Source organism: Osmerus mordax, chromosome 22 (assembly GCF_038355195.1).
Source record: "Osmerus mordax isolate fOsmMor3 chromosome 22, fOsmMor3.pri, whole genome shotgun sequence".
NCBI classification, from domain to species: domain Eukaryota; kingdom Metazoa; phylum Chordata; class Actinopteri; order Osmeriformes; family Osmeridae; genus Osmerus; species Osmerus mordax.
In genome coordinates this window covers 7,472,643-7,500,149 of record NC_090071.1, presented here as the reverse complement: position 1 = coordinate 7,500,149, position 27,507 = coordinate 7,472,643, and the positions used below count along the sequence as shown (strand labels likewise).

General features: G+C 41.5%; 1 protein-coding gene across 1 annotated transcript in view; it reads right to left on the bottom strand.

The window, feature by feature from the left end:
• The window catches only part of gpc6a (glypican 6a), a 76,654-nt gene that overhangs the window by 10,143 nt on the left and 39,004 nt on the right, over positions 1-27,507 (bottom strand). Inside the window, exons 4-6 of the mRNA XM_067260220.1 lie at positions 16,810-16,975; positions 5,843-5,973; positions 4,262-4,405 (exon numbers count right to left, since the gene is read on the bottom strand). Of these exons, the coding sequence (XP_067116321.1) occupies positions 4,262-4,405; positions 5,843-5,973; positions 16,810-16,975 (441 nt within the window). The remainder of the gene's footprint in view (positions 1-4,261; positions 4,406-5,842; positions 5,974-16,809; positions 16,976-27,507) is intronic.

The window sequence follows — 27,507 nt, the reverse complement described above, 5'->3', positions numbered from 1 at the left end:
ATAGAAAGTGTGTTTGCAGTTTGTATAGCTGATAAGCTGTGGTCATTTCTAGGACAGGAACAAAATGAAAACAATATTTAAAAAACTGGGATATTTAATCCTGGGAAAATCCCCCCAGCTGACATCACTCATCAAAAGTTGCTGTTAATGTAGTGGCAACCGCTCACAGATAGCAGCTTCTTAGGAAAGCTGTTTCACGCCACAGCAACCAAACTGGGCTTGAGTGAAAATACAATTTCTTACATTAAAGGCCGGATGATTCCACTGCAGACATCCTGCTAGGCTTCTGATGGGAGGAAGACAAGAAAGCCTGTAAAATGTCAACCTATATCATGCAAAATCAACATACAATGTGAGAGCACAGCAGCCCTCCTAGCTGAAGTCTTCCCAGAGGTGCCCAGACACAAGCACATGAAAGCAGTCAGGGAGGACCGAGCAGCTGAGAGCCTGCCAGGTATTTATTATTCATGGAGAAAATCACAAAAGTTGGAGAACAGAGGGGTCAGCCCTGCAGTAACTGACTCCAATAGGTCTCAGGATGTCACCACAGATTATGAGGGCAAGTGACAGAAATGCCCTTTGTCTGCTTGATTTCCTCCATTGCCCGTAGGTTGTGCACCAATTCTTTCTTTTTTTACCTCCACACACTGGCACAAACATGTTTAGCTCTGGTAACTAGACCAAACTATACATGGTATGCATGGGATCCAATTATACTTTATTTTAGTATAATATATATAATATACTGTATTATAGTAGGGTGGAAGCCACATTTGGCATTCACCTTCCCATCCCTATCTGGAGTAGGCTACTTCTTGTAATCTTATCTCCATAAAAATAAGAAGATAAAGGAGACATTCAGACTTTCTGTGAAGTTCCATCACATTAAGACTCAACTTACTGATGACTATCTAATTTAAGCGCAGATGGAGATTTCATACATTTGCATCTTGTCTCCAGGGGTCAAAATACAAGATGGAAAAGAAAACAGCACTAACAGATGTCGGAAGACTCTAACTTTGAATGCTTTTGGAACGGCAGTCAACCCAAAGTTATTCAAACCCAAACTTCCTTCTTCCATGACCCCAAACACCTACCATTATACAAAGTACACATCACAGGGTTGATCAGCAGAGCATGGTTCCAAATTGCCCCCACTAGACATCCACATCTATACCATGAAGTGCATTATTGAAGTGCATTATTCCTCACAAGACAAATCTATTCATGAGGTATCCAAGCCCTCCAAAGGTACTGTACTCTATCAGTTGCCTCTAAGGTAGGTGCAGATGGAATGGTGAGGACAGCCAACTGATATTTTGCCCACTCTCACCAGACAGTATTATCTTTCCACAGATTATCAACAGCGATTTCACCCTTGGAAGAACTCTCATTCTGCCCAGTGCATCACCACCACCACCACCACCACCACCACCACCACACTAGAAGGATCCAGAAAGCAGAATGCACCACAGAGCAGTGTGATGGACGGGAGGGAGGGTATGAGGGGTACAGGTGATCTCGAGGAGATGAATGATTGAACAAGATCGATGTCGAGGGGAAGATTACGGAGCAAGATGGACTGGAGAATGTGTCGAGGGTGCCCAGTGTCTCATTGAAGAGCAACGAGGAGTTCAGAAAGAGGATAGGGGTCCATCTACAAAGGCAGATAGGGAGGAGCACCAGTGAGCTTGCTGGCAGGGATTAATGTGTGGATTTGCTGCTGGAAGGAAGGAGGACATGGGTGGAATGGTAAGAGGTGCTGCTCCTGCTCTGGGACTGAGGAGCTGATGTACATATGCTAATGATAGGAGAGGAGAGGAGGAAGGAGGTGACGAGAGGAGGTGAAGAGAGGAGAGGAGTTATTAGGATGCATCAGCAGCCCCAGGCTCTCTGTCCCAGAGACCATGAGAGAAGCAGAGTTCAATTACATTTGATTAATTTATCAAGTGGCAATGAATAACAATGCTGGTTGTGCCATCCTTTCGAACATAAAACCCTTGACAGGAGGTCTGCAATAAAAGCCTACAGTGTGTCATTATAGAAAGAGAGTGGGGAACACAGTGAAGTGCACAATATGCAACCAATGAGTGACACCTGAACAGCTATCTCAGCAACACCTGTGTTTAAATACTATACTGATACAATAAAAACTAGTGGATCATGGTCTTACTTCAGGTGAGTTCAAGTTTGCCTGTGCTGATGTTAGTTCTGAGGTAGATTTTACAGTAACAAGACAACTCTCTTGGCTAAAAGTGTCTCTGCCTAGGAGATAATTATGTCTTATAAGTGTAATAATCTGTCAGGAAAGCTCGCCAGACCCCATAAGAATGACATTTTAAGTGTTTTTTCCTCCTTGCCAGCACATTGTAAAACGAGTGGCCACAAAAAATAAATCCCCGCAGCCTCTCATCCCATAGTGGTTGAGGCTGTAGCAAAAACATCAGCTGATTGTGCCAGATAGCAGCCCCCCTAACACACAAAGCTTTTTTGAATCCACTGGTCTGCACAGTAATTGTGGCTTTGAGGGAGCGAGAAGAAGGGAAGACGAAATGCTTGGGCTCCATTAGGCCTGTAACTTAAACCATCTGATGGAACGTCGTTTTTAATGTTTCGGCGGTGGCTACTGGCGGTCATAATTGGCAGTTGAACAGGCTTACAGTGCACTCTGGATATAGAGACATCAAGTAGATGTTTTCAACCAGCAAGGCTTTCCTGTTAACCAATCACATTTCTTTTTTTTCAATCAGGAACAGAAACATTTGAACACATCTCATTAATTTCCATGAGAAATTAGAAATAAAAGTGTGAACTGTAATGTGAGATAGGGAGATGAGGCGTGGAAATAGGGAGGCTGGTGCTGCACTAATCATGGGTTATTAAATATGAACTGAAGAAGTTCAATATGACTGTGCCTCATTCAACTTCACTCCTTACAGGATGAAAAGTCTTTGCCACAAATATATAATATATTCAAAAGAAAGTCAATCAGTTACCACTATAAAAAGAAAGAAAAAACTAGCATTGGAAGAATTAAACATCCTACTGTAGATAAACACAAACCAAAAATGCTCTATAGACTGTTTCCTGCAGCACTACAACATCACAGTACATCACAGAGTTCCACATTTCACTTTAAGTCATGCTAAGATGAGTGGAAACAGAGAGTGGAGAGAGACTAGTAAGAGGATGTTTAAAACTCCACAATATGATTGAGGGAAGGATGGAAAGGGAGAGCAGGAATGGAAGGCTTACGCTGTGTTGCATTGTCCTCCACACTATCCTCTGGGAGCAGCAAGAAAACAACAGAGAACAGAGGACTTTAATAGAACAAATAGAGAGGGAGAGAGAGAGAGAGAGAGAGAGAGAGAGAGAGAGAGTTGCAGAGATAGAGAGATAATAGGCAGTAACAAGAAAAAACAGAGAGAGCGAGTAAGAGAAAGATGAAAGAGAGGGAGACATTAGGCATACAGGCAGCAGAATGTGATATATATGCATTAGTCAGGAATCCAATAGGCGACAGAGCATCTGATAAATAGTGCTGCTGAGATGTTCAATCCCCCTGTCTCCTCCCTGGGGAGAGGAAGCACCTCTCACACGGCATCAAAAGGATCCCTCCCAACTATCTGAATGAAATCTACCTTTACAGTTTTGCTGATGTGAAAATACTGGATCCGTACAGTACTGTATGTGATTGTTTGGTTTACATGCAACGTCTGTGGCTGTTGATGTGTGAGTGCAATCAAGGGAGGTGTGTCTTGGGATGGTAGGCTTCTTGGGTAACTGCAGCAAAAAATCCCATAAACACACTCCTAAACCTTGTGGAAAGCCGTCCTAGAAAAGTTGAAGCTGTTATAGCTGCAAAGGGTGGGCCGACATCATATGAAATCCTATGGTTTAAGAATGGGATGTCACTCACGTTCATATGCGTGTGACGGCAGAAGAGCGAAAACTTTTGGCAATATAGTGTATTGTACACCTTGTAATGACGGGGGTTGTTTTCACAGCTACAAAACTGCCCTGGAGATTGTGGAACTTGAGAGGAACTTTCTTTATTTTAAGGGACATCCAGTTATGAGCTGTCCAGTAATGGAAGCTGACATTGTCAAGCTTCTTAGGGTAGTTTTCCTGTTACATATGCTTGCTTCTAGCTAACTTACCGTTACATTGTCAAAGCCATCTTTAAGACCCCGTCTTCCCTCCCCTGTGCCCCTCCCCCAGGGTACTCCCCTGTGCCTCTCCTCTCTGCCCTCTCCCTCACCAGTCTGTCCAGGCTGGTGCCTGCAGCCGTGGTGGGCCTCTCCTCAGGACTGTAGGGTCTGAAGCGGGCATTGAACACGTCTGAGATGCCACGGGCAGACCTGCCCATTCCGGAAGGTTTCGGCTGACCGCATCCTTGGAAAACCTGGAAACGATCCGGGAAAGAAATACCATGCCCAATTACCACAGTGAAGCGCTGTTAGCTACAGTTACCTTACTTGAAGGGAAAGCTACAATTCTGAGGGACAGAAAGAGATTGCACGTGATGTATTCTAGTATTCTGTGTGCATTCTCAAGATTCTTGCAGAAAATAAATAGCTATATACAATTCCACACGGTTTCACCTTTTCTAACACTTTCTAACACTTTTCAAAGAAGTTCAACAATTAGTGGTTAGAAAAGTATAATGAGGAAAATAACTTGAATTACTATGACTACATCTGTTACGGTGTCTTTATAGAGTTAATTGTAGTTCAGTAATTTTCAACAACATTTTCGCTCCAGCTGCTTGTGAAAATGTACACAATTAACACCTTGTTATGGGGAATTAGAGATGGAGAAATTAGTATCAAGTTAGTATTGGTTGCCTGGCTACAGCAGAAAAACAAAGGCTGGAGACACTGTGTAGCTCCTCTTCTTCAAGCTCCAGTCCTCCCTGGTCACCTATGCTGGCCCCTGGTCCTCATGATGATCGAGCACTTTAATGTGTAGCGTGACAGGAAGCTGTCTTCTCACCAGCACCCACCTATACCTCACGATGATTACAAGGCAGCCATTCTGTATGCCGCATAAGCAAGCTGATTTCCACGGCAGTGGGCGGCTACGGGGATGAAGCCATTCAGCTTTGAATCTCAATATGGCAGCAGCTGACGCATTCTCCTCAACCGGCATGATTGTGTAAGGACTAGATAGGGCCATGTTACAGAGCGGTGCAACGATTGCAATCTCGGAAAATGTTTGCAGGCGGTCTCTTTCAGATGCCGAGGCGCATACACAACGAGGGCAGCTCTGTCTGTGCTTGCTGCTGGAGTGGTTGGAAGACGGAGAGGCAAGCTCCTTCTATTTCAAGTTCACTTCCGTGTGGTTCTCCATGAGGGAGATAGACAGGGATTCAGAGAACTATCACCATAGCACATTGACCAAGATTCAACCACATTTAAAGCTCTTGTGAAACCGGGAGGCTCATTTCTTTCTCTGAAAAAGGTTTTCCCTCCAGCGTCCCTCTTGCTTTAAAAATTTCATTCTATAAAGGTTGGCAATATGTTTGCAGTTTTCTAGTGTCTCTATGTGTTGTCAAACAAGACAGAGTGCCAATCGGATGATCGCCTGAGAACAGCAAACGTTGATTCTTCTAATTATGTTGATGTTTTATCTTTATATCCATGTGATTTACTGGGCTCGGTTACTGTGGCATAGTGGAATACCAAAGACAAACATTGGTGATTTTTGGGATTCTGCACAACCAATTCCTTTTAACTTCCGTTGAGCTAAAAACACTGAGTGGACCATGTCAAAATACACACTGTTTTAAGGTGTCTCATCCAGAGATATTCACACCAAATGATATGGATTTCAACTTTACCTTGGCTGAAACCTGCATGCTGTTATCTTGCATGGTCATGATGGCCTCTGAGATCTTGAGATCGATTGGCTCCATGACCGCCTCAATGTTAAAGGGTCCCTCCAGCCTGTCTGCTACCAACAACATGGCATCTGTCACAACACAGAGGGCACATCAGCTCAGAGAAACGCATGAATGTACACACACGCAGCTGTACTCACAAAGCTGCAATGACACACACACACACACACACACAGTATCCTTTCTTATTGTAACTCATCAGTCGCTTGCTGTCAGTCCATGACGAAGATAAATTCAATAAATTTAATTTACTTCTTCGTGTAGAAACAAATGAGTATATAGCTGATATGCATATATATCAGAAGCAAATGTAATCAAATGATATCAAATAAAAATGGCCAATAAATCCCTTATATGTATGTAAACAACAAATACTAACCTGATACTTTATTCGAGAGCAGTTACAATTGTGATGTAAATAAGCTTTCCATATCACATGTATTTTAACTACTAATATTTATGAATACAGACAAAGACAGAAGGTGACATCCACACAAAATGCAACACAGCCACAAACAGCCTGGATCCCAAAATCCCTCCACCCAGCTTTGTATCCAACAAGAGCAACCACAAGAGTGCACACTGTTCTCCAGCCTTCTGTCTGGTAATACACATCCCTTCACCAGGTGTCTAATAGTGTATTTGAGGAAGTGTTGGGTAACTGTGAGAACTTGTAAAGGGCAAGGACAGGAAGAGTTGGCGTCAGTACATCAGACACAAGGACCAAATTACTGTGGATGAGCCCTGGCGCCGATCAATACCGAAGACAGATGACTCGCCTGTTCCAGCTTTTCGTTTTCATTAAAACAATGTGTTATTAATCTGTGTTCATACAGAACCTATTACTCTGGTTGGAATGGCGATATTGATCTAACTGGTTCTGGAAAAGTTGGGGAGGTGAAAAAGGTATTTGATCTTTTCATTAAGAGCTTTGTCTTGTCTCTGCAAAATATCATAAAAAAAGCCTGTACAATGGTGGTTGGGGTGGTGGAGAGAGAGAGAGAGAGAGAGAGAGAGAGAGAGAGAGAGAGAGAGAGAGAGAGAGAGAGAGAGAGAGAGAGAGAGAGAGAGAGAGAAAGAGAGAGAGAGAGGGAGGGATGGAGGGATAAAGAGGGAAAAGAGAGAGAGGCATGAGCAACTGAGTTTCATTAAAGAGGAGGAAGGGGTGAAAGCGATGTGAAGACCTAGGACTGGAGTGTTAATTAGAGGGGAAGAAAAGATTATGTGTCAGCTGAACGGCTAGAAGGAATGCCTACCTGTCTACCTGCTGTAGAGGGTAGGAGGCCAGTACTGTAGGAAATACTGCTGATGAATGAAACTCCTTTAGTGTGTTCCTGCATTATACAAACAGTATAATGATGATTTAACCAGATGCATGAGCCACATTTAACAGAGTTTCTATATCAAAAGGTTCAAACTCCCCCAAAACTCAACAGTTAAAATAGTCCTATGGTTGCCTCTTTGTTGTTGTCATTGTTTTGTCTAGGTAGCTTCTGTAGCTCCATAGAACAACACAGCCTTGGTAATAGAGCTGCTGCCTGGCTCTCCTCTCCTGCCCCTCTTTGTTAGTGGTCCTGCCTTTGAAGAGAAACTCTGTTTGTTTACTCTGCAGCTTTAAATTGGTTGTGATACTTGGTTAGAATTCCATCAGGAGCTGGTTGGAGGTCATCACAGATGCCCAACCTGAGGCCTGTGAAGTCTTCAGCAGCTGTGTTGAAGTGCATGTGAGAGGGACAGATAAGAGTACTGTACCTGCTGTGTGGATGAGTGCAAATGCACATGTTTGTGAATGCATGTGTGTGGTATAGTACAGTAGGAAAGCAAAGCTGCTACGGTTTAAGGCCTCCAAGGAATTTGCCTCAGCCAGGGCCAAGCTACAGGTGCAGCTCCCATTACTCTGCCATACAAGATCCAAAGACATAAATGGTACTACATCAATCGTCAATTGAGTTCAGAGTAACTATTTTTCATTTAGCTTAATGAATATTTTATGGAGACTGAGTATGAGGCAACTGCTAAAATTGCGAGAGGAGAGGGTTATTTCTCTATGCTTAAATAACTTTGCCAGGGCGGTCACATTTGGGAACATGGAGCGGAAAAATGGAAGGTCGCTGATGAGAAGTGCTTTAATGAGAAACTCCTTCTTACCATAAATCATTAAACTCAGGGAGGCAAAGGTAAACCCAAATGACTCTGTCTCCTAGACTGCACAGTGTTGGGGGAAAGAAAATAGGAATGCTCCTGTATGTTCTCTTTGCTGTGCACAGTAAGATAAAGCAGACAATCCAGAAACAAAAGCAGGTTTGAAAAATAAAAATAATATGAATATAATAATAATATAAATATAAATGCTGCGTTGCCATGATCTTCTCTGGTTCACTGTCAGAACCCATTTGATCTGTTAGAGATATCCAAATGCTGAATGAATAAATACAATCTACAGCATTAATAAGATGAAAAAGGTTATTTATCCGATTTAGACAGATGGCACATTTTCCGCCCTCACTGAGGTTGTAGATAAAGCAGGTATTTATTTCCCAGCATGCATGTGTCTGGGAAACCCCTATATCCTAGCTATTATCTCAGCAGTGATACCACTGTAGGCCGGACACATGGGCCAATTCCTTTCATTAACCAGGAATGGCAAGTGAGCAACCACGGGCTGTCCTATATTGCCCCCAAATGAATGAAGAATGTGGTTATCAAGATCAATTGCAGTGTTACGTTATAACCAAGCATGTGGCTACCACATTTCCACAGTTATTTCCACAGTTGTTTAACAATATCCCATCCTTGCATTTCTATTTATATGTTGTACTCTGTTTCTTTTTAGAAAGATGTGCAACAGCAGAACCCTGCTAGCTGACAATCAAACTTCGATTTTGTATTCAAATCTATTCATTATTCCTTCGACAGAAATCAAATAAATAATGTACATACTGTACTTTTATCCCCATAACATGAAAAAAAGATTTACTGTTGGAAAGATTTCTGACCGTAACCCTGACACATTTTTCTGAGACGTGTAAAAGAGTAAAAAGATGTCTTTGTATGAAGGCAGGTGCGAGACAGTAAGGTCTTGTTCGGCCATATTTGCTTTGGTCGGATTTAATCAGAGGGACAGTTAGACTTACACTAATAGAGTCTGTTGAAATTCATCTGGACGCCCATGTCAACAGACTATGGAAGGAATGCTTTGGTAAAGAGAGAGAAAAACATACAGCTGACCTTCGTGTAGTATGGAGGAACAAACTGGCTTTTCATGTGCTTTTAAGGCAAAGGTGGTTTGGAAACCATTGATTATCAAAACAGCCCATAGGGAAATGTTCCACTAAAATCCTTTCCCACGTCTAAACTCTAAATCTGCTCAAATGTAAAAAAAAAAAAAAAGAAATAATAATTTTAACTCAAATGTTTATTATTTTTTGGGACAAAAATCACTAATTTATTAACAACAAACTCAGTCTATTACTGTCTTCACTTAGTATATATTTTTTTCTGAATATGGAATTTCTAAAGAAAACACCAAAAGAAATGTAGAGTCATTGTATTCAGGCTTCTCTTGGCAGACACAAGCACAACAGGGGTGAATATGCTTGTTTGTTGTCAGTCTGTGGATGTGCAAACATACACGTGGGAGGATGTTGGACGCCTGTAGGAATAATTAGTCTGAATTATTTAAAATTATGGGAGCATCTTAATTAGGAAAGGGACATTCCTAGCAGTTGTATGGAGAACAACAATTACTCATATTTCATCCTTGAACTTTATTTGCTTGAAGTGTAGAGTAAGTTTAATTTAGATGGCTTCAATATGCTCTCAGAAACACCTGGGCAAAGTGTCCTTTATGAAAGACAAATAGAGACAGACAGAGACAGTCTTCACCAACCCCTCTTGAACAATCATCTATCAGGTGAATTCATGAAAGAGGATGCCTATGAGGAGTGTTGGCCTATCTCAGTATCGGTGTTAGTGTAGTGATTTACACAAATCCCTTTTTTCCTGCAATTCTCAATAAGAATAAAAATATTTCTACAAAGATACTGTATGTTAATTGCCCAAAACTTCTATTTTTCAAATAAACCTAATTAAGTTCTGACTGGAAGTGCAGAGGATTGCTTCATTTACAATAATCTTTGTTTTGACAATGAAAGCTTTGGGAGGATTAAGCTTTTGGTGAGGACTGTAGTCTGGTCTAATTGGAAAGCTGACTTCACACTTTGAGATTGGAACAAATAGCAAGAAAACTATTTATAGATGACAAGTAAGAAAGTACAATGTTGTAATGGAATGGTTGCGTCTTTGTGTCACTTCCTGTCACATGCTAAATCCAAAAGGGACAGCAGCAGGAGAGCCCTTTTACGTTCCCTCTTCACACACTCAAAAACCTATTGGGCACACCAAGGGTAGTTGTGACACTTTTATCCTTGTTAGTTTCAACGAGATTGTCTATAATATTGCGTTCAAAATGTTCAAACACTACATTTGACCTTTATAAAATGGTGTGGTTATAAATAAACATTTGAAAGCATTGTATGTTCTTGAAAATACAAGTAGTGAAATGTTTGTGCATTTACACCATAGTACATCATTGAACACCTTTATTAAGTCCACAACAACATTGTCCATGGCACCATTGCCATGTATAACAATTAGTTTTGTCTTTGTTATTGGGCTGGACATTTTGTTGTTGTTGCTCAGCATGCTTTGTTTGGGTTTGCTTCTTTCCACTGCTTTTGTCAGGGAGGGCAATTTTTCTTTTTGTGTCGTGAATAATATACTTATGCTCCAAGATGCCCTGAATGCTTTTGAACCTTCTCTTTAAGTATTTCCATTTTTCTCAGGGTTATTTATTAAAAAAAATCACAAGGTGTTACAACCAATCCTCACTCGTGTCAGCATTAATTAGCTTCTATTTCAGCTCAAACATTTCCATTGCTAACTTGCACCAAGTATCTGTGCACAATTTGATTATAAACCTGTTTGGTGAATGGAACTACACTGCTGTTGATGCAATCACCCCAAAAAAGGTCAAACAAAATGACTGTCTTTCCTCAAAATCAGATTTTTTTTAACATTATAACTGACAGTCTCACAGTATCAGTGGAGCACATGACTAAATTGAGCATACCGTGAATCACATTGTTCTACCCTCCTGTCTGGAGGAATTGCAAATGTTACAACTCATTTATGTTACAAATAACACCCGGTCAAAAACAAGGTGATTTTAGCCTTCAAATACTTAATGTCTGAAGTTTATGTTGGTACAGTCATATTGGCTAATGACATACCCATAAAGAATTTAAAGCCTACATGTACCTTTAATTTACATTTACTAAATAATCTGGTACTGAATTGACCTGTACATTTGCAGATTGCTATAATGGCTATTTAGTGACATTCATATGTGATGTTTGGTCTGAAAGCTTTCATCACCACTGAGAACACTATAATCTAACTGGCATGAAACACAGTTGCAAAACTTGCATAACAACCTAAATGTAGGCTATGTGAAACACAATAGAGAAAACAGAACACATGGCCATCTCTTATAGAAACCGTTTACAATACTCCAACCACAGTCAATCTTGGAATCTGTTAGGATTGCTTTAGCATTGAAATATAATATCTATCGAGAATCTGTGCTTTGTATGATTACAGAGAAAATATGTGAAGGCACACATAATAGCTCCAAGACATCAATCCAGTATGTTTACTCCATGGTCTGCACAAGTCTTTCACGTCTGACTCTGACTTTGAATGATTCTTCAGAATGAGCCATCAATAGGTCACAGCCTTCTAAGCCTACTAAAATACATCTTTATTCAGATGTGGACCTCCATTGTAAATCACATAATGGCTCCTGGAGAGCTTCTAAAAGCTCCTGATTATACAGTATGCATCATCATAGGGTGTTTGAGACCTCTCAATCAATTGAGTTATAAAATATTCTGGATTGTGAACTTGTTTCAGTGTCAGAATTATTTGACAGTTGTGAAAATTGACAGTACAATTAAACAAAATGAACACTTTAGGTTGTTTCCATATTCAGTCTTCACATTATGCATACACATTATGTTGCCTTCAGAAGAGATATCCTATCCTCAATTCTCAACGCACCACATACAGTAGTATCTAAAATCTCCATGCTGCCACCAGACAGTTCACCAAACCAAACTCCTACAACACTGATGACCACAAATGAAAAATATCTCCAAAGGCCTGTCTGCTCTCTCCATTCAGTCCTTGCAGTAAAAGCATGCTTTTCCCTAGAGGAAACTCTGGTCATATCCAATTCTGTAAAACCACAGGAGGGGGAAGATGCAGCCGGGAGCCCAGCTTGAGGGTGTAGGGAACTATAATTGCCTGTTGATGAATCTCTTCTTGACTGGTTATGAGTATTTTAAGAGCATATATGTAAGTGACTGGATTCACTTGAGCTTAAGCAAACTGATGAGGCTAAAGCAACTTCAGTAACGCAGTTACATGGAGCTAATGAAGTGTTTGAGTTGCGTGTGTTGTGGTGGTTGGAGGAAACACGTGCTCCTGGTTTGTCTCCTGATGTAGTCCTGATGCTGCAGCTTAAGAGTGAATCACGAGGAGCTGGAAATATTAGGAATCATGCGTGAGTGTGTCTGTATTTACGTATGTGTGTGTGTGTATGTGAAAAGAGACAAAGAGAGAGAGAGAGAGAGAGCAATAGTCAAGAGTCATACAGACAGCCCTCCCACACATGTAGATAAGCAGCTTTGATGCTCCTGCGTATGCCAGAAGAGATTAGAGGAAACCAGAGTGAGACTGTGAGGATCCTGTTTTGAGGAACTCATCCAGCGCTGAGCTGTCTGACAGGCAGGAGACGACCGGCTTGTTTGTACCTGTCATACGTGTCACTGACACCACCCGAGACTTGCTGTTCTCTCAGAGATAAAGATCTGTCACCCTCCTGACAGATGGAGGGTCTAAGTGGCTTCATAAGTGGGTTTTATATTGACCACAGTTTTATTTTAGTAGTCCAATGCTCAAGATCGGGGGGGGGGGGGGGGGGGAGGGTTTGTGTGACAACTGCAAAGTCTGAAAAGGAGTGGAGGTAGGGAAGTTATAACCCAAAGAGTCTGAGAGGGAATAGGTGGAACACTCACCTTAACACTCATCTGGGACAATACAGCCAACAGTGAGGAATGAAATCTGGACAGGCTCAGTACCATAAAACAGTATCCCCCTGCGTACCAGCAGTTCCTCAGAGGACAGCGGGGGATATCATCTAGAATTCTCATGAATCGGGAGGTTGTGGGGAGGTTTGGTTACACTGAGACACAAGCCATGCAATTAAAAAGAAATGAGCAAATAAAATCAATGCGGATCGCTTACACTGTGGTGACAAAGGACTGAACAGAGGACAACACAGAGCTAAATCTTAATTAGCCAGAATAATGAAGGAGCAGCTAGGAAAAGAAATTCAATAATGGAGAACTGGGAACCTTTACTTTGCATTAATAATTTTTTCCTTGTCCATGGATGTCATACAAGCAGGAACTAAGTCATACGTTAAAGTTCCCGAAAACCTGACGATAACTTGCTCTTTCACTTTTAGTGTGTGACTTTGTGGAGGTACTGTAGTAGGGCACACACGTATAATTACACTTTACCAGTCATCTCTCTCTACCTCTCCCTGGATTTTCCCAACAAGGTGCTGACAAGAAAAATGATAATGATGTGTCGGTCATAATACTGAGCTGAGGGCATTTGTCATGAGGGCATGTGACTGATGGTCTGGTGTCACTCATCAGCAAAATCATGAATCCTCCCAGGCAGTCCTCTCACACCCACACACACACACACACACACACACACACACACACACACACACACAGACACACACACACATACACACACAAAAATAATGAATGTCCATGCACATTGTCAGTGACACTTCTTTACAGCCAAGCAGCTGGCCCAAAAAATCATAGTAAGATACAATATTCTATACAATGACCATGTACAAATGTACTGGAATTAGAAGCAATGTGTTACATGAGGGTTTGATTAAAGATGTAAAACACATGACACTTGATGCTATCCAAACTGAAGCAAGGTACAGTACCACAGAAGCTCATTTTAGGTTGATTTTCCCATTTGTATATGCATGTCTAGTTAAACCTATGATGTGGTGGTAACAGCATAGCTACATGTCTAAAGCCAGAAATATGTTTGCAGAAACACATGTTGAGGATTGCTGCTGCTCCCATTACCCCAGAAATATAATCTTGAACTGAATGGTTGTGACATCAAAATATTGGTGTTATGCTCATTGAGGTCATGGGTGGTTTACTTTCCTACGCAAACTGGATAGAAGATGGATTAGAAGTTTGCCTGGTTATGATGGCCATTAGTCAAATAATATTCCTACAATACATTTTCTATGTATATACAACATATATATTAGATTTTCAACTAATTGAAATTACACTGGTCCAAAATGGTGGAAAGCTTTGCAGTGCTGTTGCACAATGGCAAGTGAATGAATGTATTGTAGTTTAGGAGAAAAGTAGAAATAGGGAGAGTGAGAGAGAGAAAACTAGGCCAGTTTTTTTAAATGAATGACTTAGATGAAGAGACGGAGCATCGATTCATCTGACAAAAGACTATTATTCTTCTGCGTGAGTGGGCTCCTTCACAGGTTATTTTGTCAAGACATTTTCAAACTGTCGCTATTTCAGGCTTGCAGATAAGATTGACCCATCCGGTGCATTTCAGTGAATGTTTTCTGTCTTGCAGTATGACTGCTCTCAACTTCCATTCAACTTAGAGATGTTGTATTGTATATCGATGTTTACCACACAGTAGCTTATATCAAATATACTTTGAAAACGTTTAGTGAAAATAGACCAATGCATTGTATATTTATTGAGTACTCTTTCCGCATGGGACCTAATTTTACAAGAACCGTTTTGAGCAAAACATACACTTTCATGAATATTTTGATTCAGTAATCAGACAATGATCTTCTACAAGTGTAGAAGATCTTCTACTGTATACGTAACAGTTTAGTGATGTATCCAGATATGGGCCTGAACCAGAGAGAGACAAATGCCGTCCGTTACAGCTATTATAGGACTTCCCCTCCACTGAGACCCAGGTCCAGACGGTCACTTATCACTGGCTTAGTTTCAGAGATTAGATACTTGCCTGTCCCCTTGGTCTCTGCTGTTCAAGCAGATTGCCTGTTGATTCCGGAAGAATCAGAACAAAGATGCTGACCTAAAATGTCTTAAACTCAGGATCCTGGGGGGATTGTGATGACAGCAGCCTTTCAGATCCATGCTTTTATCCCCGGTCTTCTCACATTCATCCGCAGGTTGAATCCAGACAAGTTAAACTGCTAAGAAGACAAGCCTTGAATGCCCTCTCCCGCAGTCTTTCCGATCAATGCTATTGATAGTGACATTTAAGCCTGCGCGAAGGCCGCAGGTAAATGTCATAGACTGACTCGCCAAACGAGGGTTACGGCTTGACAAGGACCAAGCGACCCTCAACTCATAGGGGATGATTGGAGAGAAAGACGACAGAACACTAACAAAGCCGATCTATAAACCTTCATATTGGGAAGATGAGCTCCGGTGGTAAAAAATTGACCACTGACATATTTTAGGAGGACCTCGACACCAGGAGGCTAATCAATTTCTTTTTGAAGCTGCATCATAAGCGAATCGGAAAGCTTTAGCAAGAGAAAATGAATAGAATATGTCAGCAGACGTCAAATAATGAATCCTTCACAGAACACACAAGCAAAATGTCCCCAGGGGACCAACATCTCTGATTGATATACCGTACAATTCTCCATACAACCCAAACAAAATCAATTTCTGTGACAAAAGTATTCCGCAATTAAAAATCCACTACAATACTTCTATGCTCGAGGGTGTTTTTGTCAAGTTGGATTCATACCCTTGTTAACACAACAACAGATTTGGCCATTACTGTCGAATATGTTTATCCATATAACAGCTTCTCCACCCCTACCTTCTCCCTTTCCCTTTCCCTGCCCTCCCTTCGTCTCCCCTCTGAACAAGATGCAAAGTTTTTAACATGTGTCCGCCTTGTCGTGAGATGTGTCACTAGCGCATGGTGGGCGTTGTTGCGAGACAACATAGGCGCCAGTGTCGTCGCAAGAGAACAAGTGACACCTCGTCTCCCTGTCTTTATGACAACCGTCCTGTCACACCGCCACCCCGCGGCTCAGGAGTGCTGTTTGTCTGACACCCTCTGTGGGGACCCGGCTTCAAAAACCCTCCTCCCGCCATTTTGGGGGGAAAAAGCATTTAACAAATACGTTTTTGGCCCACAAAAGAACAAGAGGGAGTGGCGCTATATTTGTCTCCTCTGTAACCATTAGACAGGAGGGCTTATGGCAGCTATGCGCTCAAGTATTACTCACTACCAGGCTCAGCTTGAGACACCATAGAAAATGTGTTTGCCTACGATCTGCCTTTCTTTATCAATCCCAAACAGCAGGAGCCAGGGCTTTGCACACTATGAGAGGGTTCCGGGGACAGTCTACACAACATCTCAAACAGCAAAAGGAAATGGTTGCATAAATACGATTTTAGTTTTGTCTCTCAAAATCCCTTAAAGCTGAACAGAACACGCCACAGCGATGTATCCTACTGAGGCTTTGAGAAACGACCCCGCCTTGGCAAAGCATGTGTGGATGCAAAGACAGACTAACTGACAGACGGCAGGCAGTTAGACAAGCAGACGGACAGACAGGTAGACTTACAGGAGTCAGTCAGACAGGACAGAGACAAACAGAGAGACAGACAGATAGACAGACAGACTGACAATAAATGCAGACAGACAGACTGACATCAAAGAGGAATAGGTTGCTCTGTAAGGTATTGAGTGCTTACTTATGAACAGGTTCCATTCAGAGTCCAGGTCGGCCTGGTTGGCCAGACAGCCCCTCATCACATTATGGCAGTAGTTGTGGCAGGGCTTCAACCCAGGCATGCCTCCACAGTACGGGCAGTACAGCATCTTGGTCAATGCCCGGATGCAGGCGGAGGCAACATTTACCTGGAGAGAACAGAGATCAAGATATAAGAGATGAAGCCAGAACTGGTGCTTGTGTGGTTGTCGACCCACCTCCATTTGCTTTTCTATATTTTTTCACAAAAAATATGGTTGTAATTGCCAGCTCTTTTAAAGGGACATTAATGCAGCCTTCCTAGTCAAACCTTACACAACACTAACATAACCTTTTCAATCTAATCATGTTCTGTTCTCCTGGGATAGGTGGACAACAAACAGGCTGGCTGGACATCATATGCAGAGAGGAGGGGATCTGACAGGATGAGGTATGCAGCGCGAGCCGAGCCTAAATCTGTGTGAAGGCACCATCTCTGCCGCTCGTCCGCATTTCTGTCCGGGCCTGAGCAGAGGTGACAGCAGCCTCACATCTGCTTCCCTTCAAGGGATGGAGATGGAGAACAATGGGAACATCTGGTAATTGGGCTGTCAGAGCCTGTATTCATGCTTGACTTCAGAGTTTGTCCAACGTAAACCCTGTGTGCCTTCTTACTGTGTGTGTGTGTGTGTAGTAGTGTGTGTTTAATGGACTGACTCAGCCAGGGTTGAGGTTGTAGTTTTGACAGGAACATATTAAACATGTGTGTGTGCGTGTTTGTGAAGAAGTGGTTTTGAGAGGTTGGAAACATTCTTGTTGGCCATTGTTATGAGCAGATCAAAGGTGTTGCTGCCTTGAGTCAAGAAACAAAATGCAATCATCTCCACATTAAAAAGACAATGGGAAAGAGAACATTGTGTCACAGTCCCAATATTTTTTCTAAATTCACTTTTTATCACCACAGATTCAGTATCTCCCTCTGTGACTCAGTCAAAACCAGGCTGAAAAGATAACTTTCTCACCCCTCTCAGAATCCTTCAATAACAGTTCTAACAGAGACAGAACCAGGTCTAGTGATCCAGCAACACATTAAGATGAAAGAGAGAAAACTGTTTTATATTACCAGCAGAAAGATAGGAAGAGAGAGTGGGGAGAGAGAGAAAGGAGACATAGAGAGAAAAAGGTGGAGATTAAAAGAAAGAGTGAGGTGGGGAGGTAAGAGAGGCACACAAAAAGAGATGGATAGAAACGGGGTGAGAGAGAGATCATGTGAAAGGAGACAACTCTGTAGCCCTTGAGAGCTGCTACTTAAGAGCAGACATTACACTTAGCTTTTAGTCAGGCTAAAGTCCGAGTTGTTCCCATCGCCTCTGCTGCTCCTGGATTTTTAATCGGGTACTGTGATGGCGTACACTGCTGTATCTTTGAAGGTACAAGTGTACAGTACTGTATATGTGTGAGGGACAGATTTGTATCCTGTGCACATGAGCGAAGCGTTGCGTGTGAGCGAGCATGTGTGTGCGCAAGTCTGCGTGCGTGAGCAAAAAGAAAAGCAGGTTTCCGTACCAGCTGCTGGATCAAACAGCGCAGTTCTGACACATGCAATTTGCCAGTGACATCGGCCGCTGTCTAGGGAAGAGGCTTTGAACAGTGGCGTGCTGTTGATTTCATCAGTAGATGCCATGCACAGATCTGTGTTCTGGCAATTTGTTTTGATCAGTCAAGGAGTACAAGTAGTAGAAAGGAGATTTGAACAAACTAGATTCATTTAGCTGTGTGAAAATATGTACCGTACTTTTACTTGTCTCCACTTTCATTTCTACTCAATAGGAAATATTTCTAGATTACAAATCTTGTTTTACTGACATCTTCTTGGAAGACAGTATTTACCTTCATTGATGTGGTTCATCATTTTTTCTGCTGCATGTGTTTCTGAATCGTGTTGTTAAAACCAGCAACAATCATTAAAAGTTGGAACATCTCCTGAACTAGTAAACGGAAACTGCCAATGTAGGTTGTAGAAACGAATGTTGCCAATGTATGTAGAATCAGGTTGTTTACAGAAGGGTTGTCCTTGCTTTCAAATTGAAAACAGTAAATTACAATTGACATGAGTTTGTGCCACACATATATTTCGACCTAAAGTAACAAGTGTATAATCTGATTCCTTAGTAATTGATAATATATATATTTATATATATATATGTTATTTTTAATGATTACAAGACAAAAGACACACACACAAAATTACACTTGGCTGGCCAGGGTAATGTCTCATTGGAGAACATTGCAAAAATTCCAATGGGTGTCAAGTGTATCCTGCTAATGGCCTCTATAAATACATTGTAAATATAACAGATCCCTTACCATTGTCCATTGTTTTTTTACACCATAGACAAAAACACACAACCACCATAATTCAGTGGAATGGTATCTCTGCATAAACATTAAGCATTAAAAAAAGACATTAGTAAAAGCGAATGCTTTTTTTTATACAGTGAGCTTGCCAACTTTATTATAGGAAACAATCTGCTCTCCAGGCCAAGCATGAAATGTGTCTGGAATAACATTATACAAGCCAGAGCTTGTTGGTAGGAAACTACTCGAAATAAATTCCTTCTATCTTGGGGACCATCAGAACACAATCCTAATGTTCTAGATGTTGAAAACCAACACCAAGGAATATCTCAATGTCATATGAGAAACAAAACATGCCATAAACACTTTCTTTGGGATGTATGGGATATGAGTTGTTGAGTTTTTTTTAATCCATTGCGAGAGTGGGGACAATTAACTGGTAAGTATTAACTTTTACCAATGTATATAGGCTCAAAACTATTTCTATGTATGATAAATGCAAGCCATAGCCAGCTATAAATAACCTAAAAAATCTAACTTCAGATTGCCAAAAGGACAGGTGATAAAAAAATATCCCTCGAGTGGTGTGGAATCAACATAACTGTGAGTTACACTCTATTGTTACGAACACAGGAATAAGTGACAACTCACTGAATACATTAGGACGTTTTAAGATGTTGTGGATTTAGTAGATTTTGGTTCAAATCAATGTTGTTGTTGCATGACAGGTCAGAATTAGCTCAGTCACATGTAGTGGGCACGGCCATGCAGTGCTAATGTACCTGAAAGCAGTGGACAAAAATAAATCTGTGGAGAAAAGTCGCTCTGGATAAGAGTGTCTACTAAATTACAAAATGTAAATCTAGAAATCCTGTGAACACATACAGTGTTTGACTGCAGGCTGAGGGTGTAGGTGGGGAGTGTTGTAACCGATCTGTGGTGAGATTCACACACTAATCTTCTCATCTGGCTATTGAGTGCCGTAAATAAAATGACTCGTGCAGCTCAAAGTGTAAATATGTGCTGTGTATGTGCATGTTTGTGTTCTGTCAGTTCCTGGATTTGTGTGTACGTGTGGATCTGTGTGTGCATACAAGCATATATGAGGAAAGGGAGAAAGAGTAAGTCTAGTCTAACAAGGTGGCCATCCCTGTACTCATTCATACTGCTAGGGTGAGCATTCTTTATGGTGGATTGAAAATACAGTAAACTGTAATGATGAAGCCAAGTCAATGCAGTCACCAGTCTCCAGACCAAATACCTCTTCTCCTAGATTCCGGTCCTGGTTTCCTACCAGTGTCAGGTTGCCTTGACTAATTGATTTCAAGTATCATTAAGAAAACATTGGAGAGCATTTTCAAGGAAATAATAACGCCTCTGAAGCTGTGATAAAATGCTGAGAAATCCTCTCTAGGGTTGTGAAAATGACTTTTAAAGACGGTTCCGTGAGAACCGTGAGAAAGAAGGGCGTGAGATTTCCGGACGTGTCACAGAAACAGGGGTCTATGCACATATGGTGTGTGCTCCCTTTTGGAACAACAGCGACGGCAAGATACCTACGGACACTGGAAATTGCATTGTGCCACCCAAGTGATAGACTTGTGAAAAATGACAGGAAGGTGTGCTGCGTCACCAAGGCCAAACAGAGCACGCTCCTCAGGGAACACGGCTGCGCCAGCCAAAATCTATCTCCCAGTTTTGTCATAATTATTCAGACAGGATGCGTCGAATCATGCTGAATCCCCATTTTGGGATTGGATACGGGCGAGAGGGCACCACATTGCCCCAGCGGCCCAGCTCAATTCCAGCGCTATTAGCATCCACACCGTCATCAGTGATCTGTCACTGCACCGGCCAGACTGCCATCTGCCACTGCAAACAACTTGATACACACCTACAGGTATAGACTTTGAGTGGAAATGCAGGCCATCAAAAAAGCTCTTCCGCTCCACACAACAACAACAAAAAAAGCACCAGGTCTTAAGCATCCCTTTAGTCACTATCATAAATCCAATTCAGAATTAGCGAGTCATGTAGTTGTGTGGCGCATTAGCAAAATCCTCACTATAAATCTCACCATGAGCCTGATGGGAGCTGGAGTTTAGCCTCCTTTAAAGACTGGGCCGCCACACAAGGAAGCTCTTTGAGAGGGGCTGGCAGGAGGTTCAGCTCTCTGCTTCAACATGACTCTTCTACGTTCAACACTGAATACACATACACTTACTATTGTGTGTATGGTACACAGTGCTGGCCGGGAAAACACACAACACCATAGATATTTTTCCCGCACTGCGAGTGAGCAGGATTTGATCACAGATGGAGACATCTAAATGTGCATGTCTAAATGAGTTATTGTACATGCGTATATTTTTTACGAATTCCTGCAAGCTGCGAATTTCACAGTTCCAATATTTAAATCTCTAATAAAATAAATAATGAAGCTGTTATTCATCTTTTTATATCTGTAATATTGAATTTCTAGTTGTAAACACCCAATATCTGATTCAAGGACATAATATAACTATTTGACAGTCTGTTCAAGAAAGGAAAGTCTTTTTCTAGTTTACTGTAGAAATGAAACACAGATGACGCAGACCTTCACTTTTCAAGTTACTTAATTGCCTGGTAAAGAGTCAAATTTGTGACATATTTGTGTTGAGCCTGTTGGCAAGAACACATCAACTCTGCTTATAAACTAAGTATTGGGAGGCTGGAACCGTCTTTCTGCTTGTCCTTCTCCCTCTCTTCCTCTGCTTTTTTTTCAAATGAAACTATCCGGAGAGAGAACGACAATCCTATAGAGGCCAGAGCCTTGTCAGTAGCAACCCGGCCAGAGTGCCTCAGAAGACAGTGAGTGCACAGGTGAAATCCACACGAAAGCCCGTGTGACTCCCCGCATAAGTGTACGCCTGGCCTTAGCAAGCCACACGGGTCATCCTACACTTAGTTTTTTTGGCAGGACGTGAGACAACACCGTTGATTTTCCACGACAAGCATCGCGCTAAAAGCTCCGACCCAGCCCCCCCTTCTCCTATGTGGATGCAAGTGCCATGTTTCGTTATCCTTACGGCCACTAACCCCTCCTTCTGCATTAATAGCTTCAGGATCCAGTGCAGAGCTTTGTCTCCGTGTATACTTGACCCCAGCAGGTCTGCAGCCCAGCCTGCATGTCAGAGTTAGAACAGGGTCCTTCTGGCTGCCAGGACACCCAGGGCACCGAGGACAAATGTCACAACACGGGTGTTGACAACATGCCCTGGATGCTTGGTATAAACAGATATGACTAAATCTTTTCTAAATAAGGTTCAAAGAGTGAGTCAGACAGAGTTTTGGATGAACACTCTGTGCTCATTATTAAGATTTCATTCTGGGATTTATGAGGAAGTCCAAATAATTTATTAGTCACACCTTTACCTTCCATTAACCACTTGATAATTATAGTGAACTAAATGAGATTTGACAAGGTTGCACTGCACAAAAGTTTAACAAAGTGTTACTAGAACAAAATATATTTTTTAACTAATATTTATTGGAAGATGAAACAACAGTTTAATGTCTCCATTACTTCTTTTCATCTGCATGAGAAATTATTCGTAATCCTTATAGCCTTTTCAACACTTTTGAATGTGAAACCAAAGCAATACAATAAGTTAATAAAGTGTTCTTGTCTTTAAACCTAACTTTCTGACTATGGACAGTGACCTAAATCAAGTTATTTTCTCCAAATCTCCACCAGATAGTTTATTGAAAAACATCTTGAATGCATGCATTGATTTCCTCTCCTAATGTATTTACAAAGGACAACATGGGTTGTCTGATATCCTGTCCAACACTCCTCAATAATTCTTTCTCCAATCGAGAGTTCTTAATTAAAAAAGAGCATCTCTGGTCCAGCAATCAATGACGTGCCAACCTCTGTGAGCCAGGAGCCATCTGCCCACCGGAGCACCGCGGCTGAGCCCGCATTCCCAGCAAGCTGTGCAGCGCCGTGCGCCAGCAAGAGGGGGTGGGGGGTAGAGGAGGAGAAAAGGAGAAAGAGAAATGAACACAGAGAAACCCAAGAGAAAAAGAGTCAGACAGAGAGAGAGAGAAACCAGGAAATAAAAAGTGAGGAAGAGACTCAAAAGAGACGGAAAGATTCATATAGAGAGGGGATAGGGAGACATCCTAAGGTGTTTCTCAGCTGGGTGCATCTTTATCCAGCCTGGGGCTCGGCTGAGCACCATGGGTAAGATGACCTCCATATGGAGCAGGTCAATGGGCTCTCCACAGACTCTGGGACCATCAAACATTTCTCCGTTGGACATCTGTTGTGCACTAAAGAATCAATTATAAACTCACAATTACACTACAAATATTACTGTAGCAAAATCATAGAAATGCCATTGCTACAGTGCAATTAGATGAAGATCATAATCAAACGATATCAAATGTAAAATTGTGTTTTAAGATGTTTCAGTATGCCTGATAAAAGCCTGGTAACATAATTAGTGACCACTTGGTAATGATAAGTGTTGGTTTGGCTAGTTTTATTGTTGTATGGGTGAAATGCGAGAGCATAATGTGCCGGTAAATGTTACCGCAGAACAGTGAACTCTTCCTCATTTTCCAACTTGTCAGCAAAAACGTAGGAATTTGTCAGAACTGTAATGATTCCCCTTTAAAGTAAATGTTGTGCATAGATTAGACTTTGCCTGAGAGCTTAACGTTAAACTCTGAGGCCGTTTAGTGGCAGGAAATGAGTGTATAATGAGATCAACATGACAGTATAAGCCACATGAAACACACACACACACACATCCGTGCACATCACACACACACACACACACAGGAATCTCTCACACAATATCTTTACTTCCTCTGTCCATCATCAGTAACTATGAATCCCTACCCAGATCAGCTTTTCATGCTGACGCAAAATGAGTGATGAGTGTTCTAAATGTTGGAGCTTTAAGCCCTTACCACAGTCAAATCCCCCCAATCTCCTTTGAGAACGTTCTAATGTGGTGGGACTGTGTTTTAAGTACAGCACGATCAAACTCTAAATGGTCATCATAATCTCAACCCTGGGGATATACTGTTCCTAATCCTGGAGTCCTACAAATCAGTGCTGCAAAAATGAAGCATAATCTCATTCTGTGTAATGTGATCGGTTACTCTGAGTTCATCTTGTACAAACTGCAGTGTTGTTTGTTACTGCAACACGCAAATACTGTATATCAGCAAGTCATTCACCACTGGTCTGCATGGGAAGTGTTTTTCTTGAGATATCCGGAAACCATCATTTGGACAGCTGCAAACTCTATATACACATAAAAACTGTAGATAAATTAACTCAGAACGTTTTTACTTTCCTAAGAGCTAGTTCCAGGACAAGGTGTCTACTTCAAATCTGAACCAAAAGCATTGGGTCTGGAAACGAGGTGATTAGACCATTAGGTGTGTGTCAAACAAGGTTACCCATCACACAAAATCATTTATACTTCACCCACATAATAAAAGTAGCTTTGACGGGCAGAGATATATATTTTTTATTTATTTAACATATGAACAGTTAAGCCTCTGAAAGTTGGTATTGGGTCAAACTAAATCAAAACAGTATGGATGTCTGTAAGGACGCTCCTCCATCTCCTCCTCACTCCATCTCCTCCTCACTCCATCTCCTCCTCACTCCATTACTTCCTCAGCAAATGGACTTTAACAAAAACATAAATATAACACTGTACAGTGCAACATCAAAATTGGTTTCATAATTCTATTTCCAGCAAGCATCAAATAAAACAAATGAAAAAATTGCCTCAGGCTAAAAGTAAAGTCATTTGAACCAATTCTTTTTCTGCAACGTGAAAAAAAAGCATTGGTTCATTTCCTGTCAGTTGAACTGGCACGTGTAGGGATGTGTGCACACCTGCTTCTCTGTAGTGTAGTGTTTTTGAAAGGTCCTGACTGATATTCTAGGTGGTGTGATTACTACGTGACACCCTCTCCCATATAGGACAAACAAACGTGGCCATTAGCACAAGGTAAAAATGAGAACATATCTCATATCAATTACTACCACATTTTTCAGCTTTACAGTACCCAGCCTTTCTCTCTGGGTGCAATTATAAACATGCAACAATTTGATTCCTGAAAAAGTTAGAGGGCAATAAACTAGTGAAAGGTTCTAATAGGATTCAAATATGATGATGTATTTGCATGAGAAGAACGTATTGAGGACAAGGGCAGCCTGAGATTCGACTGCCTCTTCATCTGGACGGCAGAGGTTTATATGTTGTCACCCTGTCGTGAAATGCAAGCGCGGCATGTGAAAACTCTCTCCGCTGTGCTTCTTACTCTCTCTCCCTGCTTGCTCTCTCTACGTCTCTCAATTTAAGACAGTTTTGCGTTGGGAGTCATCCTCGGTTGGCTATTTGTGGCTGAGAACAGCAAGAACTGAGGAGGTGAATCTTAGGTCAAGGTGATTTGTCCTGTCAAGTGACTTCCAACCCCATCCCCCCTCTTTCCATCTCTCTAGTCCTCGGGTAGTTCAATGACAGCATTCCACACTACTACCTCATGTGACACTTCTTTTTTGATGAGGGATTTGAGGGAACCATTTACAGATAGGAGAGAAATATGGAAGTCACAATTTTGCTCTTCATCTGAAACATTAAAAACATTCTTGGACAGCTACCCCGACAGACTAAAATCCAACCAAATGGCTAAAAAGATCTCTGGTCAAATGAGAGCAAGTAGCCTGAGGAGGATTTGATTCCATCTGTTACACTATTTGAGACCGGAAGAACCCTTTCAGTTGAATGTGTCCAAGCCAACCTTATGAAGTTATTTATCTCAAACATAACAGGCCTGAGAACCCACTCTTGTTTGGTGTGATCAAGTTAATTAATTGCCCCCTAGGCATCTCCAGTGCTCTGACAGGAAGATAAAGAAGGCCTTGTTCCCTCAGTGCCAAATGGCAGGCTCTAGTAAAAACAGAGAGAAGGTCAAGACGTGGTGTTGGGTGGAAAGCCTCCAACACAAGAATGATTAAACGGCTCATCCTGAACTTGAACAAATCATGTTTTTTTTCTCACCCTCTTTCTTTCTCAGCTTGCCTCAGAGGGACAGCAGACATTAACCAATTGAGGTGATGAAAAGGCATTCTATCAATGTCAAATTCTACGGCCATTTTTTAACAGCTCCTCTCAAGGGCTTGTCTTCCGTTTACATAAATTGTATCTGACTGAAGCAGAAGGCGCAGCAGATGCAACAGTAAAGGTTTTGGGATTTGTACGAGCAATGTCCATAGATTCACCACATAGGTCATTTGCATTCATTTATTTGTGGTGTAGTTTACATTTAAACAATGTGAATGAATAATAGTATATATGTTATACAACATTTTAACATGTTATGCAAAGAAACAACAGGGATTTTGTTGGTAAAAATTATGAAACACTGCTGCACAACTGTATGTTTAACACAGAATTTTTAATCATTACCGCAAATCCTTTTAATACACACCACTAATCTCCAATCTTTGCGTAATGCTTTTTTGTTATCCTACTGTAGTTGGTATGATCCCAAACTTAAAACCTCCTCCTTGTTTGATTCATTATAATCGGTTGTAGACTCTTTTCCCCAAATCCATTCACAAACCAACAAAACAAACACGCTCCACTCACAAAGTTAACCGAATAATTAGAAGCGAACAATGTTAAACAGTGTAAGGCAAATACTGTGTCAAGTACAGGATCATCAAGAGTAGCCAGTGGCCATTTCCCTTTTCTCTTCCTTCACCCATGTCTGAGTCTACATGGGAGATTCCACTGCATTTTTGATGGAACGGAAAACACAGTCCACCGCTCACATCAAAGAGAATACCACTCTGTTCACCAGCTTCAAACATACACAGATGAAGATTAAGATGTAAACATGCCAGCAAAATATATTCTCCAAAGCACCAGAGGGGATATGCGAGCAAATTCAGGAGGAGTCAAATGGCCGGACGACAGTTCCTCCTCTGGGATGGTAAAACCTAAGAGCTCCTAATGAATAAATAAGATTCCAAGATTTCTTTCAGACATTATGGGGCCACCAAGACGTTTCAAATATTCTCTGAACCAAAATAAACTTGGGTTAAAAACAAGTAAAATCTATGCATTTGATCTGGTGGCATTTCATTTGAGAGCTGTTTTTGTGTGTTCAAGCTGCTAAAAAGCAGACAGTCAGTGCACCTTACAAGCAGCACAAACTGTTTCCTGCAGTTGTGAAATGTTGCAACACTGGAACAGTAAATATACACAATGCGCTAACTGAATGAATCTGGGTCTACAGCTTGAGCTTTGTTTGGCCCCTTCAC